At 35.6% G+C, this 15,460-nt stretch overlaps 1 protein-coding gene across 1 annotated transcript in view; it reads right to left on the bottom strand.

The window, feature by feature from the left end:
* The window catches only part of Grm5 (glutamate receptor, metabotropic 5), a gene marked incomplete at its 3' end in the record, with an annotated part of 495,155 nt that overhangs the window by 82,558 nt on the left and 397,137 nt on the right, over nucleotides 1–15,460 (bottom strand). The window contains exons 5-6 of the mRNA XM_005380433.1: nucleotides 6,814–7,060; nucleotides 130–298 (exon numbers count right to left, since the gene is read on the bottom strand). Coding sequence (XP_005380490.1) covers nucleotides 130–298; nucleotides 6,814–7,060 — 416 coding nt within the window. The remainder of the gene's footprint in view (nucleotides 1–129; nucleotides 299–6,813; nucleotides 7,061–15,460) is intronic.

Here is a 15,460-nt window from a genome sequence, read left to right as displayed (position 1 = left end):
ACACACACAATTGGTATATCTGTCATAACTTATTTATGATCTCCTTCCCACTCTAATTAAAAAAGTAGCTAATGATAGTTAACACTGCTGAATTTATAAGAAAAATTTAAAAATGCAGACCCATTTTACCTTGATCTGGCCTTTCTCACACGGCTCGCTGCAAACAGATCTGATGATGTGATTTTTCTTGGACCATACCTCATCATCATCCATTTTCAATTCTCCATTGTCCCAACTTCCAACATTGATATAATCAAAATAATCTTTTCTCATTTCCTTGAAATTCATTATTTCATACCTTAGGAACAAGAATACAGTAATCATTCAGCTAAGAATATAGCCATCTATGAAAATACAGTGGACCTTTTTCCCAGAAATATATCTATGTTCACTTAAACAACACTGGAATTTTCCATGGCAGTGCATTTAGGATGAGAAAAAAACCTGTCTGTTTCATTTTCTCTTTAGAGACCTTTTCCTTTTTACATTCAAGCTTACACCTGAAATAGAAAATAATCCCATGTGAGAAAGTGACTTGACCTCAGCAGGATGAAGACGGTTTTGAAATAACTTAAAGAAGTTTAAACAAAAACTTCTGAGAAATGTTGGGAAGGATTTTCTCTTCATTCAAATAATGTCATAAAATTTTTCTTTATTAATCAAATGAGAAATTTGGCAAAACTTTGATCTTTTTCTCAGCAGTAGGGACTGTAGGGGGAATTTGGATCAGATCAGATTTTTACTTTTCATAAATTACTCTTCACCAATGGTTAATTTATATTATAAGAGATGTTTCAGGTATGATGTTTTTAAAAATCTGAAGATAATTTCTAGTGCATCTAGTGCATTGTAAAAATAATGGAAGAGAGAAATATTTTGTGAGCTCTCAATGTTTATTATCTATTACTCTTAGTTTTGAGGATGTACAGAGGATAAGCAATGTGCTTATTTAAAAGCCATTTCTTGCATTTCCAGAGAAGCCTTCTGAAATAATTGAGAACGTCTGATGATCATCACCACTTGTCAGTTAGCACAGGGGAGTCAAAGTTGTACAATGTCTTCACATAGAGCTCTCTTTTCTTAATGTCCCCCAACCCAGGATTATCAGTACTGACATACTGACCCATGAATGCTTCCTCTAACTGTTCATGCCCATTGTGTTTAGCTATCTAGAAATGTGTATGGAAGAAAATTTTCTAGCTTTTGGATTCCAGTAATCAGGTTACCAAACACAGCACAGTATATACTCTATGCAGAAATAGAAAAACCAAACCTGGCACAGTCTATTGAAACTACATTGTAGCATTCTGTTTTTATTCACAATCACTTTTTAAAAACTTTTGTGTCTTCTTCAGAAATCAGTTCATCCTTGTATTTTGTTGGCTGATTGGCAGCTTAGGAATTGTCTAACCTTCTTTATCTGAAATCATTAAAATTTTTGGATAACTGTTTAAATGCCATTTCTAAATCAAAATTCATATTACATTTTCCTTGCATGCTGTCACAGTGATCAGATGGGTGCTGTGCGTGTGCAGAGATGCACAGAGCACTAGAGTAAAAAGAACTCATGTGTTATGTCACTGCTTACTCCAAATATTTAGGATTCTAAGTCTTAAATGGTGACTTGCTCACAGAAAGTCAGCTTTCTAGTCTAGGAGTAAGAGACGTCAATGTCAGGAGGCTTTCTTCTTTGCTGGTCATGATTTGAAGAGGTATCAAGGTTTCATTGCTCTCTTGAAAAATGAGCTATTAGCCCCATTTCCAGCGATTCTTAACTGAGACAGTACAGTCCAAGCTGTTGTTTTACAGGGAGTGCAACTGAAGCTCAGGGAGCCTAGGTAATATGACCAGGTTGCAGAAAATGCAAGAGTGAAAGCCAGGTCTTGTCTAAGCATTTGAAATTCACTGCCATTTTTCCTTCTTCTCCATTGCATTATTTCACCTCTGTTCAGGACAACCAAGAGAGCAACTCTCTGTTGCTTAAATATTGTAAAATTTTAATAGCTTTACATTATAAAGTTTTTATCTCTATACTGATCACTCTAAAATTTATGTATCAGAAATGGTAAAAAATTGATGAGAGTCATGGTGCACACTTGTAATCCCAGCACTCTGGAGGCTGAAGCAGGAGGATTGCTATGATTCTGAGGCCAACCTGGGCTCCATAAGTGAGTTCAAAGCCAGCCTGAACTACAAAGCAAGACCCTGTCTCAAAGCAATGAAACAAAAACAAAACAAAAAATGGTAAAAAAGTGAAGTCTGTAGTTTTAATAAAAATGAACATGAAAACTATAAAATTGAAATGTCATATTTAACTAGGAAATGATTGCAAGAAAAGTTAAATCTTAGTTTTGCCTTAACCTTTCAAACTATTAAACAGAGAAAATGAATCTTTCTTTTGGAATTAGTCTTTTTTATCCTGGTAATTATTTCTTACCCAGAAGACAAACATAAAGAGAGAGTGTCAAGAGTAGTTCTGGTTATGAAACTTTATGATTGCATTTTAGAAACTTCAATAGTAGCATTCTAAAAAACAAAATGGTAAGAAAAATTTACTACTGAAAGTTTTCACATTTTCTTCTGAATTATATTTTTAAAAAACTTTTACAGATGCTATATAGATTTTATTCTTTATCTAAATGACAAAAGTGAATGCCTTCTTTTAAATTTTAGTTAATTAAAGCAGTGGCTTTTTACAATATTTACTTACTATCTAATCTAGAAGGTTGTATCTTATTGTCCAGTAAAGAGCAATAAGTAATTTAGTATCCTTTTTATTATTGACAGATTTGGTAAAGATCCCAGTCACCCAGCATCAGTATGAGAAGCAAAGATGAAAGTGTTTGGAGAGGACATGAGAGTGTGAACTCCCCAGCCGGGTTACTCCTTTTCCTGTCCTGTGTCCTCTCTCCTCTCCCACTATTCGGCATCTACATCTCTGTGCTCCTGAAACTTTCTCTTCATCACAGTGTGTCCTTGCATATGCTCTCACCCTTCAGAATCGTTCCCTTTTCTCTGTGTGCCCCCGTGTCTATCTCTTCCTTAGCTGCTCCACATTTTAGAGCTCAAATAACCTGAATAATTTTTAAATGAATTTTAAATGTCATCAAAAAAACAAAATATATTGCTGCAGCAAGAAGCTCTATTAATGCATTTAATGGAAACTAGAACAAATCAAGTTTCCATTGAGCAGAAATAGTACATTTCCTAATGATGAGAGTTCTGAGACATGTGTGGGTATCCAAAGGTAGTGATGAAGGCCCTCTTTCCTTCGGGGCTGATGTCAGGATGTCAGGAGAATTGATTAAGAACTGTGGGAGAAGACTGTGAAGAGAATTTTGCTTTTATGATTGTCTCATTTTATAATTTTAACCTAAGGTGTTTTTAAAACATTTTAATGTGTAATTCTTAAATATGGCACTGGGCTAGCCCTGGTTCATAAAAAAAAGCAAAGGTCATGATCTGTGCCTTTGGAATTAGGTAACTATAGACTGAAGAGAGACCACAGAGTTTGACCAAAAACATAAATAATAATTAACATGGAATACTTTTCCATTATACAGATTGAACCATTTCAAATATAGTATGGGTAAAATTATTTTTAAAAATCTAAGATCAATTCTTACTGGATGATTTTTTTAACCTGAGCATTGCTCTAGTTCAATATTTTCTACTTACTCCATCTATTCTTTTCTTTTTTTTTTGGTTTTCTTCTGGTACCGGGAATCAAACTCACGACCCTGCACTTGCCAGGCAGGTGCTGTGCCACTGAGCTAAATCCCCAGCCCCTCCATCTATTCTTTTCTTTCTATTGCTCTTTTCATGCTTTCTTTCAAGTGAATGTTTTAAAATCATTTTATTATGATTTAATGATACCTCTTTGTATTAAAATTTGGTGGCTGCTTATGAAATTGCCATGGGTATTCTTATGCTACTTATTGTTGAATCAGTTGCTGTAAAACTTGAGGAACTTGCCCTTATAAAATTTCATGGCACTTTCCTTTATGCCATTAGTTTCAAATATTTTATATACACATAATTATTGAATCCACATCATTTTAAATTTTGCTTTACATATTCTTCGTTTAATTTAATATTTGCTCCTCATGCTTCCTCTCCTCAGTTTAGTTTACTTTAATGTTAAAGAACTGTGACTTGATAGTACTCTAGTCAGAAGTAAGTTTTACTTGTTTTGTTTTGGTTTGGTTTTTTTCCGGTACCAGGAATCAAACTCATGACATCGCACTTGCCAGGCAGGCGCTGTGCCACTGAGCTAAATCCCCAGCCCCAGAAATGCGTTTTAAAAAATGATTAAAATGAGCTCTCTATCAGTATGCAGCTGTCTGTGGCAGAGTGGATTGCCTTCTCTGGAAGTGCTCAGGGTCTTGCTGTTATGACTGGCAATTTTGTGGAATCCCTAGTTACCTTAGTCTCCTTTGGCTCCTTGTCCAGCTGGAGATCTTTCTGATCCAGCCGAACAGCAACTTACTCTACAGAAATATTTCTCAGAAAAAAAGCTTTTCTAAAGTTTTGCTACTGGTTGATTCACTGACAATCTATTATACAAGATAAGAAGTTGAAGCCCAGGGGACTGAGTTAGAATCTTAACTCTAGCAGTTACTAGACTGTCTTTAGTTGTATCATTTAATCTTTGTAAACCTCAGTTTCTTCCGATGGAAAAAAGAATAATATTATGCACCTCCTAGGATTAAAATATACACCAATTAGTCTATCACAATCAATATTTTATATCTATATCTATATCTATATCTGTATATATCTCCCAGGCTACTCTGCTTATAAACACTTATAGCTTCATAAAGCTGCAAATTACCCTTTCCTGAGTCTGGTCTATGCCCTTAGAGGTCAACTTTGATAATTTATTATTGCACTAATATCTCTATTTAGCTGTACATGAATAGTCTAAATGTCTACACATTCCCTGAAATTGAATCAAAATTCTATGTATATTTCCCTGAAAGAACCTCTAGAATTTTATCAGGGTCTTAAAGAGATTCATGTTCCAAAGAAAGTTAAGAACCAGTTTCCGGGGCTGGGGATTTAGCTCAGCGGCAAAGCGCCTGCCTGGCAAGCGCAAGGTCGTGAGTTCGGTTCCTGGTACCGGAGAAAAAAAAAAAAAAAAAAAAAAGAACCAGTTTCCTAAAAGTATTCTCTCATAGCATGTCTATTTTTTTTTTTTTTTTTTTTTTTTTTTTGGTTTTTCTCCAGTACTGGGAACCGAACTCACGACCTTGCGCTTGCAAGGCAGGTGCTTTTGCCGCTGAGCTAAATCCCCAGCCCTGCATGTCTAGATTATGTGTGATGTAGGTACGTTCTGCATTCCACTAGGGTTCCCACAGAAATAGAGCTGAGCCGTCGGAGACATTTCCTTGATATCTGGTTTGTGGAACTGGTTTGGGTCCTGACATGGAAACTGAAATTGGTGGAGCTGCAGTTTTCCGTCTCTTAGCAAGTCCCAAGCTGACATCAGTGCTCTAGAGATGGACGCAGATATAAATCTATGTATAGACAGCTGAGCACTGGCCTGAGTTCTGAGCCTGAACACGGAGCTCAGGGGTCAACCACCCATAAGGGGATTTACAACACATTTGCAGTTTCTTTTGAGCTTGAGCAAAAGATTGTTTTTTTTCCCTGGTGGATGCACTGAACATCCAAAAGTAGAAGACAATATGTGAAAAGTCACCTTATCTTGGTACACAGCCTGACTGATGCAATACTCTTCAAATCTCTAGAACAGAAAAAATAACTAGGTTTTATCTCAGCTGTGTTGCTGGAACCAGTTGTCACATAGCAGGCTAGCAAGTGAGATGGCAACAGCTGCACCCAGGACAGGTCCAGCTTACTTCCGAATAAAAAAATGAGCTAAACCCGGATTGCTGGCAGAAAGTGTGGGCATATGGTATGTGAGTGACTGAGGGATTCATGAGACTTCTCTTGGCAAGGCCAGCCAACCCTTCTGCAAGCACAGCTGTTAAGCATACGTTCTGCTGGAAGAGCACTTGGAGTTTTGCAATGGGGACCAAAGGACCCTGATTGTTCAAATGCAGAGCAGAGTGAAGACTTATCCCTGCTACACATCCAAGTAGACTTTCAATGAAATTATCACTAATGGTTTGAAACAATCCTGTGAGGATTAATGTAAGATTTTGGTGCAGGGGATAGATATGTATTCCAGTGAGTTTTCGATACCTAGTGACCTCTCTGAAGGCTGACCTATAATTATGAGAAGTTTCATATTTCTCAGGTACCTCTCTACAAATAATGAAAGGTGAAATTTCAGAGAAAAGGGCAATTTAGTTCTCAACGAGGGAGAAATTGCTTCAGCTGGAGGATAACAAAGTAAAATATGACTTATAATGCACTGTAAGCATAGCAAACAATAAAAAAGCACCTTGCCCTTTTAGGGATTAACAGAAATTGAATTGTTCTTGTTTCAGAAGAGTTCTATGACCCAAGAAGATAACAGAGATTAGACAATAACCTGACAAGTATATTTAAAAATGACAGAGAAGGCTTTTCCTTATTTATGATAAAGGGAGTTTCCTGATGCTAAATCTAGGTTTCTGAAATGCGGCGTGAAGATTTCAAAGGGACATTTTAGACCTCAGCATCAATGTGTTCTCTTGGTCACAGGGAAAAAGGCAGTAATTCGTTTGCTCAGCATGAGATATCTGGGCTAAGTATGTGTGGCCAGCAACCCTAAATAACTACAAAGAATAGAAGCAGACACCCCAGGATCAAGAGTCGGCTGTTGTTTAAAAACTATTGTCTACAGGGGAATAGTAACAATACCTTCCCGGAGAGTCTCCATTCTCATCAAATAGGATCATATCTCCAGAAACCCCAGTAAAATTGGTTTTCATCAGGGAGTCCAAGAGTTTCCTTCCGTCAATTGGCTTCATTGCATCACAGAGTCCTGCGTAGCCCGGGCAGAGGGACATCTGCATGTTGTGGAGCCCGTAGGCCATGGAATAGATCGCATTGATCACGAATCCCATTTTGGAATCTTGAACATGATGTGTTCTCAGAGTCAGAGAGCCTGTGGGAAACAAATTAGGAATAAACTTTGAAACTAATTTTACTGTAATTACTTTCATGAATCCTGATAATTAGGGAATGTATCAGAGCAACTTTTATGAAGTAGAACCAGAGGCAATATTAAAAAACAGCTGCCAAAATATTATGCCTAATAATTATCACCTATTTCAGACTTTTTCTTTCAAAATCTTGAGAAGGGCCCAAATCGGGTAACTGAATTCTGAGGATATGCAGAATAACACTGTATTTCTGTACTACATGTTTTTTTCTTAAGGACTTACTAATTTCCTTAGTGTCAGCTGTGAAAATATACATTTGTAGTTCAAAAATTCTTAACAAATTTCCAGTTTCCAAACTATTAAGTCCTCTTGGCTGAAACTAAATTCTCTACCATCTGGCTTTAGGGTACTTATTTGATGATTTATCACCCGTCACTTTCAGGCTGAAAGGAGATGCTCACCATAAACTAGCCTATTTGGAAATTATGAAATATAACATTTAAACTCCATTAATTCATTAATTAATTCAGTAAACATTTATTGAAGTCAGAGTATATATAAAGCTATGTGACTGATGATCTAGGTAGACTCTATTTCTAATTTATTTTTGTTTAGGTAAAAAAGCTGAAGTAGAGATGGATTCTGGACTAAAATAACTTCTCTAATGTCAGTCTGATAGAGTAATGATCTGACTTAGTTTTTCACATTCACAATATAAAGATACAAGAGAAGTATGCTCCCTGGCAGAGATGCTATCTACTGCAAATACCCCCAGTATGCAATTTGATGCATAAAGAGAAGGCTAATCTTACTGACTGAAGGGAAGGAGAGGAGGATATGAGGTAGACATACAAAGAGGCTGTGTAATTTAGGGGTTAGGAAGTTTTCTCTTTTGTTTTCTTTAAAAAATTATTTTGTTGTGCAGAAAATTACATGGAATACGACAAAAGGGAATACAATACTCTAACAGAGAGATGATAGATGTGGCAGCTGAGTGCAGGGTGGGATTCTTATTACATTCTGAAAACAGAAAAAAGTAGGATGTGTTTCTTACTGTATTGGTTATGGAGACTCAGGGAAAAAGCAAAAATCCCAGTGAGTCTAGGTTTTCAGTTTGAGCATTAACAGGTGAGTTACAATGCTATTATTTGATAAAGGAGAAAGAAGTTGGTGGAGGTGACAATTGAAAGTGCTGTTTGAGTTGTCAAGGAAGGCAGACAAGTTAGGCGACCAAAGTAGCAAACCAGACAGCAAACATTAGTGGCTTTGCCAGGGTCACAGTAGCAGAGAAGGTGAGAAATGCTCAGATTCAGGACCTGTTTTGAAAATAGAACTGAGATGACCAATTAGTTGACTCTCAAGTATCAGATTCCTGGTTCAGTTCTTGATTATGTCTTTAAAATTACTTTGTCCTCAGAAGATCATCATGGTGGTTTGGAGGTGATGGACACTCACAAGCTGCTTTAAAATATTCACCCAAACCAACAATTATTGCAGGAAAACAAATTCCAACTCTAGAAAAATCTTCAAGATGAAACAGGCACTTATCTCCAGGGAGGCAACAATCTCCAGGGGTCAACTTTGGCTCAGAAAAATGTCAACTGTGACACAGAAACTAAAACCAAGCAAAACTGGAATATACTCCAGCATCTGGGTACAGAAGACCAGACTTCCCGGCTTCGAAAGTCTCAGCGCAGTTGTTGGACAGCATGAAACCCATCTGGTGGAGGGAAATGCCAAAAACAAAAACAAACAAACAAAATGGTAGATTGAATATTGTGACACGACAGAGTTCAGCTCTGTGAGGTTTTATGGGGGAGAGGGAGTCTGAGTCTGGGAGCAACATTGGTGGTTCCTACATTTGTGGGACCTTCCTGGCATCTCTTCCCAGCATGGCTTTAGTGCATGCAATGCTTCTGCTCATTCAAAGGCTGTGAGAGTACACAAGGCAGTGTAGACGCTGCTTCTGAGAGCTTGGTCTGCCGTACTTTGGAATTTAAGAGCATAATGCTGACCTGCCAACAAAACATGTGAGAGAGATTCTTGGCAGTTGACTCATATTTTGCCAGTACCCTCATCTGAAGGTAAGATCAAATGGTGGAGACCACTACAAAAAGGCTTTGAGCAGGATTTTAAATTATTCAATTAGCTTTCTATGTTTACTTGTGAGTCTGTCCCAGGCCTAAGCCCCTTTATCTGGAGATGGCAGTGACTCATAGTAAGTGAACCTCTGTGAGTCACTGGTTCTGGCTGAGGCCTGTATTGGCCTGTGATGCCATGACACCTCAAAGGACAAGATAAGACCACATCTGAGGACTCCTGGCTTCAACCCTGATGTACTAGATAGAGACTATAATTGCAGGTGTCTCACTTCTGCAGTGAATGTCAACCTGGAGATAAGATAGTCTCCTAATGAGCATAATTTACTACTTGGGGAAGTCTTTGAACTGACTCTTAAGGTCCTGCTCTGTCTCCTGCACTTTCCTCAGTATCTCCTTCCTTTGTTTGAAAACCAAATAAATACAGACTGCCTAGAGAGTTTCTTTGTCTCAGCCCACAGAGAATCTCAAATTCTGTTCAAGGGTTTTGATCTTCTTGGAGCCGTAAAATCATACCACTTTGCTCTTTTACTTAGGTTTTCATCATCCACTCATTTGGGAGGTTTTGGACCTGATCAGTCTGTGATAATCAAGTGTGAGCTAGTCCTGCCACACTGAGAATGGGACAATCATTTCCTTCACATTTCTATTGTTGGAAACTACCTCACACAAGGAGGTAGCACCTGTCTGCAACTTGGATGGCTGAAACTTACCCTGTAGATGGCTTTAAATTGTTTCAAATACTTGGACAGAGGCTAGAAAGGAGAACTATGGATTAAAAAAAGATTTTCACAACCCTCCTTATATGAGGTAGCTTCCAACAATAGAAATCTGAGGAAATGATTGTCCCATTCTAAATGTACCCACAAGGAGGAATATTAGACCTTTTGCTTTATGTGTGGGAGAGTATATATGTGTGTTATTATTTGTGTTTCTATTGTGTTTACCTTTTTGTCATGCTTTTTTACCATGTTGTTTCATGGGGTTTTCTAGCTTCACTTTTCTGCAAGTTCATTAACTGAATTTAATCTCCCTATCACTTCCCATTTATATTCTTTTCCATTCTCTGCACATTTACTTCTCCTCTGATGCATTCTCATATTTCTCTTCTTGCAACACTTTATTCTCATATATAAATATTATCATGAATGTCTAATTTTTTTCTAACCTATCCTACATTATTAATCTCCCCTTCCTTTGTTAGGTTAGTAAAATAGGAGACAGTTTTGAAACAAGTTTACCATCATAGGTTGACATATGGTTGATTCTTTAGATATTGATATTACTTGTGGTTATTTTCCCTTCATAAGGAGATCCTGGGGATTTGAATAGGTTGACTGGTTGCTTTTACACTGACACATATGTGCACAGTCTAGGGTACATCACAAAATGAGAGCCACTTATAAAAAAAAAGCCCTCTACAATTAATGTTAATGATCTCCATCTCAACTGATTTGAAAACCTTAACCCAAACACCAAGCAACATGAGAAAACATAACATTTGTCCAAAAGTTTAAAATTCCACAATTTTAGTTAATAGTTTGATAGCAAAGTCACAGACATTGAACTGGATTAAATTCTAGGCAAGAAACTTTTATTGTGGTTAGCATTATGATGATGATAATCTGTTATTTTTTTTGAGATAGTGTCTCATTATTCAGCCCAGGCTGGCCTTGAACTTAGGGCAATGCTCTTGCCTCAAACTCCTAAGTACTGGGATTATAGACATGAGTCACCACACCATGCTCAGACACATAATTGTGTAAAGTTTGTAGTTAAAATTATCAATAAATTTAAAGAATACACAAATGAGAACTTGAATGAATCAATTATTAAAATGATCCATGAATTCAAAGAAATTACAGATAAGCAGCTGAGTGAATTAAGGAGCATACTGTAGAATACTGACATAATACTTCCATTAATAGAGGCTATGAAAGAGAGTCAGAATTTCTTGAAAGGAAAACCTCAATTAGTTAAATAAAAAACTCAGTTGAAAATCTGAGCAGTCAGATGAAATAGAATAAAGAATATCAGGTCCTGAAAACTAAGTACATGTACAACAATATTCAGGCGGTAATAAAGCAAAAACACTATCTCAAAATACCCTACTTCTATGTATCTTGTGAAAGAATTAAGGACATAATATCACAGTGGGATATGCATACCCATGTTTGTAGCAACACAACTCATAGTAGGCAAAACTATATGTCCATCAACAGATAAATAGATAAAGAAAATGTGATATTTATACACAGTGGAGTACTACTCTATCATGAAGAAGGATAAACTTGAATTATTTGTAGGAAGATAGATGCACCTTAAGACCATAATGTTAGGTGAAATAAATTAGCCATACAAGCTAAAATATCACTTTGTTTCTCTTACATGAAAAAACTCAAAATATACTTTATAGAGCACTATGAAAGATAATAGAAAGCAGGAAGATAACACTTTTGCACAAAAGGAAGGGGCCCAAGAGATAAGGGAAAGAGAGAGGGTTAAAAAGAACTAGAATGTGTCAGGTATGTATATCAACTTTCTGTGATGAATGTTATTATTAAGTGTGGTAACTATGTACTAAGAAAATTAAAAAAGGAAAAAAGGACAAAAAAATTAAAAAACAAAACAAATCAGTTAACAGAATATTCAACAGCTCTTTGAGATCACTGAACCACTAAATTTAAAACTCACAGGCCTCAAGGACGAGCAAGAAATACAAGATAATGACATAGAAAACTCATAGAACTTTCCGCAGATCATATCCCACAAGTTGGCGGAATGAGGTGGCTATCTAGGTACTGGAAGCATTTAGAACCCCAAATAGACACGAGAAAAGAACCTCTGCATGACATATCATAGTGAAACTGCCAACAATTTAGAATAAAGTAAGAACACTAACAGCTGATAGAAAGAAATATCATATCAATTATAATGGCAAACCCATCAGAATAATAGTAGATTAATCAATGAAAACTCTAAAAGCCAGGAGTTTTAGAAATTATGCTTTTAAAATCCTGAAAAAATTGTCAATATTTCTGTCTTACAAGGCAATCCTTCAGACTTAAAATAGAAAAAAGATCATTCATGATAATGATAAATAAAAGAAATTCTTGACCACTAAGCCAGCACTGCAGAAAATACTTTATGTTTTTTCTTATTTTTTTTTATTTTAAAGAGCATAGTAAAAAAAATAAAAAGAGAACAATAGCAAAATACAAACAAAACAAAGCAAGGACATTAAAAATGATACGGGGTTTCAAACCAAATGTTAGGGATTAACAGTAGTTGTTATATTGCATATTGTTATCTTCAATGAAGTTGCTCAGATTATCAAATGTAAGAATGGAAGACTGATCAAAACATTAAAGAGAATAAGAAAATAATAAAGTAAAAAAAAAATTAGAGACAATACAGAGTGTCACTAGACAGGGTGGTACAGAGAAAGAATACAATTATAACCATCAAAAAGTAGATGAAAACATGAGAGTAAGGAATGAATCAAACAAAAAATCAACAAAATAATAGAAATTAGTACATTTCTTTCAATAATAACACTTAATGTAAATGGTTCTAATTCTACAGTTAAAAGGAGGGACTGATAGATTGTATCAGAAAATAAGACCTGACTATATTCTCCCTGCAAGAAATGCAGCAAACCTGGAAAGACACATAGACCAAAAGAAAAAGGATGGAAATGGATACTTTAGATATCTGGAAACCAAAAGCAAGCAGAATTATGTATATTTTTATCTACAAGCCAAATGATTAAAATATTTTAAGAAATAAAAGAAAAACACTAATGTGAAAATCAATAAGGTATATAGTGAGCTTAAAAAAGACGAAATAAAGTGAAAATATTTAATTAAGAAAATGTTTTAGTGAGCTTAAAGAAAGAATAAAAAAATTGTTTGAAGTTAAGGAGATAAAAGAGATATGAATGATCACTTTTGTAACAATTATGAAAAAGAATCCATTAGAAATCCTCAATATGAAAAATACAATTGAAAATGGACAACAGGAATGGCCAGTCTGAGGGGAGACTGTTAGAATTTGAATACAAGGGTATGTATTGGATAATGAACTCAGTAATATACTGAAAGCAAGGCACCACTGATAGCTGAATTCCACAGGTGCTACATGATTCAGAAAAGCAACCTAGGAATCACAAGGGACAAGGAAAGGTTATAAGATCACACCAAAGGTATAAAAACCTTAGTCACTAAAACATCCTAAAAAATTTCCTAATCTAGGGAAAAAATTCAATGTAAATGTAAAACGCACACAGAAAACCCCCAGTAACCATGACCAGAAGAAATCTTCTACGTAATACATTGTATTCAAAAATCCCAGAAATTCAGTGCAAAGAGAAAATAATAAAAACTGCTGATGGAAAACATCAAGTAACCTATAGAAGAAATCATTTAAGAATAACAGTAGATTCTTAACACAAAGCTCAAAGGCTGGTGAAGCTTTAGTGACATTTCTCAAGACTTAGGGAAGCAGATGCTGACTGAGATTACTGTATCCTTCAAAATTATGTTTTCTGGGCAATAATGACTTTCCACAACAAAGAATTTAAAGGAAGTAACGGCCAGCAAATCACCATTACACAAAGTACTTAATGAAATCCTACACATACACAGTCATGCCAATATTGCCCAAGAGCTCAAAGAATAAAATCTATCTAACTGGAAAAGTAGTTAAACAAAAGAAAAATACAAGGGAATTACAAGTGAAAAAATAATGCAGTGAAAGGATTTAAAGTAAGCAACTTTAAATAATAATACTTAATATCAATGGCCTGCACTCTCCAGTCAAAAGTCACAGACTAGAAGATGGGATCAAAAATTCAACTGAATACTGCCTGCAAGAGAAAAACTTTATCCACAAAGAAACAAATAGGTTGAAAGTAAAAGAATGAAAAATAATAATCCATGAAACTGGAGACTGACAGAAAAACAAATGTAGCTATCCTATCTTCAGACAAAGTTGACTTCAAGCCTAAACTCATCAGAGAAAAAGAATGTTATTACATACTTTCAAAGAGAACAATTCACTAGGAAGAGCTAACAATTTAAAATATATATGTACCAAATATTTTTGCAACAACTTTCACACACAGAAAAAACTACTGGACATAAAAGGACAAATATATACCAACATGCAGTGTCAGTGGTCACAGAAAAAATCAGGAGAGAAATTAAAAACTGCTAGAATCAAATAATAATGATAGGACAATATATCAAAACTTATCAGACAAAATTAAAGTAGTTCAAAGAGGGTAGTTTTGGGCTATAAATTCCCACATTAAAAATAGAGCAATCTCAATCAACCTAATATACATCTCAAGATTCTAGAAAAACAGTAGTAATTCAAATCCAAAAATTTATATGCAAAGAAATTATGAAGATCAGATCAGAAATTAATCAAATTGAGAAAAAAATGCAAAAGAGCAAGAAATCAAAGAGTTAGTTCATTGAAAACATAAGATTTATGTACCTTTAGCCAAGCTTTCCAAAAGAAGCAAAGACACATTTCAGTGCAATTGGACATAAAAAACCAAACTCAAAGCACCACGAGGGACTCTACTGAAATCTGGAGAATTATAAGAAACTATTTAAAGTTTACTTTTGTACAGATTGGATAACCCAGCAAAAATAGTTGAATTCCCTAAACATATAAGAATCAGCAAAGCCGAACCAAGATGGTGTAAAACCTTTGACTGTACCATCAAAAGGCAATAAACCAGAGAAAGTAATGAAAATCCCATCAACTAAAAAAATCCAATACACCTCAAACTTTTTCATGAAATTGAAAGGGAAGGAAGGCAGCCAAACTAATTCTTGGAAGCCAGCATCAACTTGATACCAAAATAAGATAAAGGAGAGGGAGAATGAAAGGGAGACAGAGAGAGAGACAGAGACAGAGACAGAGAAAAAAAATGAGAGTCCAGTTTCCTAAATAAGCATAGATGTAAAAGTGCTCAATATGACACTTGCAAACACAATGTAAAACCACTAAAAAGATCATAAATCATGACTGAGTTAGCTACTTCATAGGGATGCTATGGTAGTTCAATGCATGTAAATGAATAAATGTAAGAAACCATACAAAGAAGGATAAAAATCATATGATTACTTCAATAGATGCAGAAAAAGCCTTTGACCAAATTCAGCATCCATTTGTAGTAAAAACTCTGACAAAAGTAAGTGTAAAAAGTGAACAAATAAGGGGCCAAGGATATAGCTCAGTGGCACAGCACTTGCCTGGCAAGTGCAAAGACCTGAGTTCCATTCCCAG

Source organism: Chinchilla lanigera, unplaced genomic scaffold, assembly GCF_000276665.1.
Source record: "Chinchilla lanigera isolate Chin_1 unplaced genomic scaffold, ChiLan1.0 scaffold00013, whole genome shotgun sequence".
Classification (NCBI taxonomy): Eukaryota; Metazoa; Chordata; class Mammalia; order Rodentia; family Chinchillidae; genus Chinchilla; species Chinchilla lanigera.
The sequence above is the reverse complement of the archived record's forward strand: the minus strand, read 5'-3'. Positions and strand labels throughout refer to the sequence as shown.